This window comes from Echinops telfairi, unplaced genomic scaffold (assembly GCF_000313985.2).
Source record: "Echinops telfairi isolate 266 unplaced genomic scaffold, ASM31398v2 ScPeMD7_7458;HRSCAF=8496, whole genome shotgun sequence".
Classification (NCBI taxonomy): domain Eukaryota; kingdom Metazoa; phylum Chordata; class Mammalia; order Afrosoricida; family Tenrecidae; genus Echinops; species Echinops telfairi.
Genome location: NW_022111358.1, coordinates 16,235,211 through 16,241,661, shown reverse-complemented (window position 1 = coordinate 16,241,661; position 6,451 = coordinate 16,235,211). Strand labels below are relative to the sequence as shown.

At 46.7% G+C, this 6,451-nt stretch overlaps 1 protein-coding gene across 1 annotated transcript; it reads left to right on the top strand.

Annotated features, from left to right (window-relative positions):
• The first annotated feature begins 5,034 nt into the window (after nucleotides 1–5,034).
• LOC101651675 (olfactory receptor 4D2) lies at nucleotides 5,035–5,970 on the top strand. The gene has a single exon (XM_004707384.1). It carries the CDS (start codon nucleotides 5,035–5,037, stop codon nucleotides 5,968–5,970), a length of 936 nt encoding a protein of 311 aa, XP_004707441.1.
• The last annotated feature ends 481 nt before the right edge of the window (nucleotides 5,971–6,451 follow it).

Genomic DNA, 6,451 nt, shown 5'->3' with positions numbered 1-6,451 from the left:
TTTCTTTGACTTCCCACCGGGGAGTGAGACCCTTGAGAGGAGGGCCCGTACTCTAAGCACCTTCAAGTCTTCCTTTGAACGTTGCTGGACCCAGAGAGACAATTTTACGTTTCCCCACATCACGTTCTCCTTCTGCCAATTTCAGAATTGCTTCTTAATTAACATCTATTTCTGGATGTTTACTTCGGACATCTTGGAGGTGGCATCGCTTTATAAACGCTTTGGGCAGTGGGTCACATTGGCCCAGAGGTAAGAAGCTATTCCAGAACCTTTTGTTCCCCTTCCCTCGTCCCCTTACCTCCCAGCAACCGCTCCGCCTCCACATCACAAGTCGGAAGTTCTGGTTTCTCTCTAAGCCGTCATGCCAACTCGGAACTTACACTTCCTTTCTTCTACTTCCCGCTATCCATTTTTACTGATTTCTCCCTATTCACGATGTATTTTTAAAGTTAAGGGCATGGAGAATGGACATAGTGTCTTATTTGATCTGCCTTTTTTTTTTACTCCCTGCCATATTAAACTTCTTAAAATAACTGATGATAGTTTTCAAATCCTCCAATTTACGTCTTCTCTGGTCCTTCAAGTGTTTAACACGTGACCCGGTTTTCCGATTCCACTACCCTGATCATCTCTTTTGTGTCTGCTGTCATATGACTATATCCCTCTTACATGTGATGTTCCCCACCTGACTCCTTCTGCATCGGGGGTATGACTCTTTAGAAAAAAATGATTACCTATCACTTTGAAATATGTATTAATAAAAATGCGTTTGGCTGCTAATGGCAAAATAACTAATCACAGTAATGCGAAGAGTATTATCTTCCTTACAAATAATACAAGAGGATAATTCCAGGGCTGGTCCCTACAGGAACTCAATACTTCTGGGATTCTGGAACAGCTGCCCTCAGAGTCATGGCCTTTCCCCGCATATGGACAACAGGGCTGCCAGAGCTTCAGGCGTCATGTCTTCATATTCATTACTCGGCAAGAAAGAAGCGGAGGGGCACTCCGATGCCGTTCTCTTTTTACCAGAGGATAGTAAAACACACACACACACACACACACACACACACAATGAAGGAAGACCTGGAAGGAGATAGATTGACACCGTGGCTGAGAAATTAAGGGCTCAAATATAATAACCATTAGGAATTTGGCACAAGGACCAGGGAATATTGCATTCTGTTGTGCACGGGGTTGCTTTGAGCTGGAATGAACCTAACAATAATCTTGTTCCTAGAACCATTCCCAAAGACTTCCATGACTCTCACCAAAACGGATCATGTTTGAGAATAGAGGGGAATATCAGGGTTTTTCAGTCAAGAGAGAAAGGATTGGGAGTTTCAATGAACAGGGTTGGTCCCATAGATAGAAGCCCCTGGCAGTAGAAAAAGATAAGATTGGCCTGAGTAAAAATTCTTGTCAATGAGGAAAGCCTGTCATACCCACAGGTCATAAAATCCACTGCTTAGAGCAGGCAGGCAAGGAATAGATGTGTTAGATGAACTCAGCGAAGGTAAGGTCAACTGGAGAGCACATGTCGTGTGTATCGAGGAAGACCAACTCCTAGTCCTCCCCCCCCCACTCCAGTGCAGAACGCCAGCATAAAGGTCCTTATGAAAAAAACAAACAAAAAAAGAATTTTATTTTTCTATACTGGAAATACCATGACTTAGATAAGGAAATTCTGAAAAACACCGAAGGGGGGAAAATCAAGCCTTGTATTGCAATTGTAAAGGATTATAAGGGGGAATACTGAACAATGCAGGAAGTATTAGAAGATGAAAGGAATATACAGAATCACTGTATACCAAAAATAATTTGTTGACATCATGACCCCAGTGAGTCTGTTTCTGAGAACATGGTTGTCCGGGCAGGAGACGGCCTGAAGGAGCGTTTTGCCGTGGAGACAGCAGTGGCCGCACGCATGGCAGGCATGCCGATGGGGTAAGGTCCCAGGTGCTGCTCTGCGACTTGGCGTTGTTGTTGCACTGCAGCTCACCGCAGATGCCTTTCCAGTCTCTGCACGGCTCGAGCTGTCCCTTCAGCTGCTGCGCACTACCTCCCTGCATCCACGCTCTGCCATCTCCGTGCCCTAACCCTAATGTGGGACATCCAGAGCGTTTTCTTTTCTTTTTTTTCTATTACAATGTTTTAAAGAGCTTCTCTCTACAGGCAGCTAGCCTGGCTGGTAATAATAGTGTTTCCGTAGGATTGTTTTATGGACTGAATGATATCCCCCCAAATACGTGTGGGAAGTCTTAACCCTGGAACCTGTGCTTATTCTCCCATTTGGGACTGGGTTTTCTTTGCTCATGAGACAGTTAATGAGACTGGGATAGGATCTGTCTTAAATTGATCTTTTCTAAGATATAAGAGAGAGGACACAAGTAAGTGAGTAAGCAGAGAATGAGAGGAGAGATGTCTAGTCACATGGAAATCATCCAGGACCAGAAACTCGAAGAGACAGGGACCTTTCTCCAGAGCCAACTGAGATAGAAAGTCTGGCCTTAACCAATCACACAGAAGATAACATTTTCCTTAAATCAAAAACAATTAGTGGACATTCAACAGCTTCAGGGGGTGTTAGATCAAGAACCAACAGTACTGATGAAGAAGTCCAAGCTGCACTGGGAGGCATTGATGAAAAACAAAACTCACCATTGTTGGGTTGATTTGGACTCAGAATTGACCCTATAGTATAAAGTAGAACTGCCATAGGGTTTCCAAAACGATAAGAAACATTTTCAAAACTGTGAATCTGTATAGACTCGGGCAGAGTGGCTAATGAGTGTGAGCCGCAACATTAGCAGTGCAATGTTTAACCCGCGTTAGAAACAGGCTCCAGGAATTGATGAAACACCAATTGAGATATTTCAACCAATGGATGCCAATCGGGAAGCGCACTTTTCTACACCTCAAAACCTGATAGATACCTGGATCTGACTGCTAATCCCACAGCCCCCAAATCTCCAAACACCACAATGTCCTTGGTGTTTGGGGCTCCCAAGGCCGACCTCTCAGCAGATATGCTTTTGAGACATTTAGAAACTTTTAACAACTCCCATTCCGCCTGGCTCCCAGTGGGAATCAGCCCAGCTCTGTTTCTTGAGCCCAGTCCAATACTTCTCCCCGAGGACAGTTCCTTTCTCCAGGGTCACACCCGGGAGAGGGCACTGAGGTCTGGGCAGGGGCTGGCAGGCTGCAGAGCTGAGGAGAAAGGAGCTCCCAAAGATGCACGACTTGAAGGCTCTCGCATCTGGGCCACAGGAAGGTGAGAGACCCAGGGCTTCCTCATTGCAGAGCGGCCCCCTGTCAGAAGGACCAGACAACCTCTGCTGGAGGGTGGGAGAAATAGAAGATGACATAGACTTGCGGGTAGTAGGCCTACAGTCTGAGGAGAACATTAGGAAGTCCTAGCAGGGGGAAGGTGGTATTGAAAACAGCTGCTTCAGGGGGCATGTAACATGCGGCTTTTAACCAGCAGACATAGAACTTGCCTTAGGATTTAGAGGGCAAAGGCTAAGCAAACTCCTTCCAGAATTCTCCACTGAGTGAAGGTAACATACTTATCTACTTCATACATTAAATTAGCAAACGTGATTTTTGAGCAACTGCTAAGTCCAAGTTAGGACCCTCGGTTATTGTCCTCCAGCATTGGATGGCAGGAATATTGATCAGGAAGGGCTGGAGACTACATTGTCCTGCTTCATAGAACATGCTGAGGGAGACTCACAGAGCATTTGATGTGCCTCCACAGGAGCCCTAACAACAGTCACACGAAGACTAAGTAGGAAGAAACCTGATCGGGTCTGAATTTTTAAGTCTCCTAGGCAACAGGATGGACGACAGACTAGAGAGGAAGCAAAGGAAGCAGAATACTAGAATGAAGGGTCTCTATTCAATAACCAAGTGAACGGTCCAGATGAGAAAGGCTGAGTATAAGGCAGGGCAGGGGGGTGGGCGGCAATTTACCCTCTCACCTGGTCATGACTGTGTCTCTCCCTCCATCTCCTCTGCCATCTGTCGTTCCATCCTCTCCTCCCACTTTTCATCCCCCTCTTCACTCGCTCTATGCGTCTATCTCCCTTCCTACAAATCACCTTCACCTATTTCCATTTCTCCTCTTTCATGATCTCCCTTTCTCTTCTTCCCTTGGAACGTTGCCCTTTCAGAAAAACTCCCAGAATCCAACCTTCATCATCCCTTTCTTAATTGGCTGACTCCTCTTCCCTTCCCCGGCTCTCCTTAACAAACCCACCACACGCATCCTGATCTCATCCACCAAGGTGACCCTATGTTGGGGAGGCCAACAGGAAGGCTTGGTGTTCAGCTTTGTCCAGAGACTCATTTACATTGCCTTGCCCACCCTGTAATATTCACGCCCCCTAGTAACCCACGCCTTGTACTTATGGGGTCCTAGGGTGTGCGCGGTGCAATTGTAAATCCAGACTGCTGCCATTTCAGAGTTTGAATTGTGTGGAGAAAAAAACAACCACCATAGAATCATGCAAAGTTCGTTAACATTATCATTGCTGTTTGGAAAATTATTTGGTACAAAACTTATTGGAAATTTGAAGAAAAAGAAGATGTGTTTACATTAGGAGACTTCAGAGGGTTAAGAAGCTAGAAACCTTTCTATATGTCATTCTCCTGTAGCCTCGCTCCATAAAGAAAGCAACGGTGTGTCCACCTTACGGGTGCTGACACCGAGACCCGAGGACTACGTACTTACTCAAGGCCAACTAGCTGGAAGTGGAAGACGTGATCTGAGTCCGTATCTATTATCTGAATTCCAGCATCTTCCCACTACATTACACGGACTCCATGGAATTCTTGGAGGATTCTGGGTTCATAGGATTCTGGGTGGCGGGCTTGTAAACTGCCCAGAGAGAGAGTCCTTAATTAATACCTGGTATTGAGATTGGCTCTTGAGGACTCGCACGGACAGTGTCTATGCACGGAAAGGGCAAGTAGTGACTTTGAGCAGCTATGAGTGTGGCTCGTTTTCCGTAGATGGACGGGGAACATAGCATGGAGCCAGACAACCGCACGTGGGTCTCAGAATTTGTCTTCCTGGGCCTCTCCCAGGTGCGAGAGCTGCAGCATTTCCTGTTTGTGGTCTTCCTGCTGGTCTACACCACAACTGTTGTGGGGAACCTCCTGATCGTGGTCACCGTGACCTCTGACACCCGGCTGCACACACCCATGTACTTTCTGCTCCGGAACCTGGCTGTCCTAGACCTCAGCTTCTCCTCAGTCACTGCCCCCAAGATGCTGGTTGACCTCCTCTCTGAGCACAAGACCATCTCCTACCAGGGCTGCATGGCTCAGCTCTTCTTCTTCCACTTTCTGGGAGGTGCCATGGTCTTCTTCCTCTCGGTGATGGCCTACGACCGCCTCGTTGCCATCTCCCGGCCTCTCCACTATGTCACCCTCATGAACACCAGGCTCTGTGTGGGGCTGGTGGTGGCCGCCTGGGTTGTAGGCTTTGTTCATTCCATCTCCCAGCTGGTGTTGATGCTCCCGCTTCCGTTCTGTGGCCCCAATGTGCTGGATAACTTCTACTGTGATGTCCCTCAGGTACTGAGACTAGCCTGTGCTGACACGTCTGTCTTGGAGTTCCTCATGATCTCCAACAGTGGGGTGCTGGATGCCATCTGGTTCTTCCTCCTCCTGATCTCCTACTCGGTCATCCTGGTGATGCTGAGGGCGCACTCAGGGGAGGCACGGAGGAAGGCAGCCTCCACCTGCACCACCCACATCATTGTGGTGTCCATGATCTTCATCCCAAGTATTTACCTCTATGCACGTCCCTTCACCCCCTTTTCCATGGACAAGGCCGTGTCCCTCAGCCACACGGTCATGACCCCCATGCTGAACCCCATGATCTACACCCTGAGGAACCAGGAGATGCAGGCAGCAGTGAAGAGATTAGGGAAGCGCTGGCTGGTTTGTACAAAAGGGTGACAATGGGTAGGTCACTTCTCTTTGGCTTTACTTTCTATGTGTGAAGTGGAGAAAATGACTGTCTTCCTTCTTCATAGCTTTAGTATTGTAAACCTGCTTAGAGGTGTGATTGCATTTTGGGTAAAATTTCCAATGAAGTTTGAACACTACCATGCTAAAAATGTTGAAATGGAAAATATTGTGTTATATAAATATTTATCACAACAAGAGAAAAACCACCCTTGGAAATAAATGTTCACATGACTCCGGAAGCTACCACCTCTGCTTCTCCTCGTTCATCCTGAGGCCGTCCTCATGGGGTTTGGTGATTGCTCATTGAGTAGAATACAGGGTCTTCTCTCTGTTTGTAGGTCATTTCCTCTGTTCTTCGGTGTTAATTTTAATGTAGTTAGCTGTATCAATCTTTTATTTTATTAAAAACTCATTTTGGTTGCTTGCTTCAGCGGCACATATATTATAAAACTCATTTTGGAGTTTCATT

Coding starts and splice junctions, on each gene's coding strand:
- LOC101651675 (XM_004707384.1), top strand. CDS start 5,035: ATGGAGCCAGACAACCGCACGTGGGTCTCAGAATTTGTCTTCCTGGGC.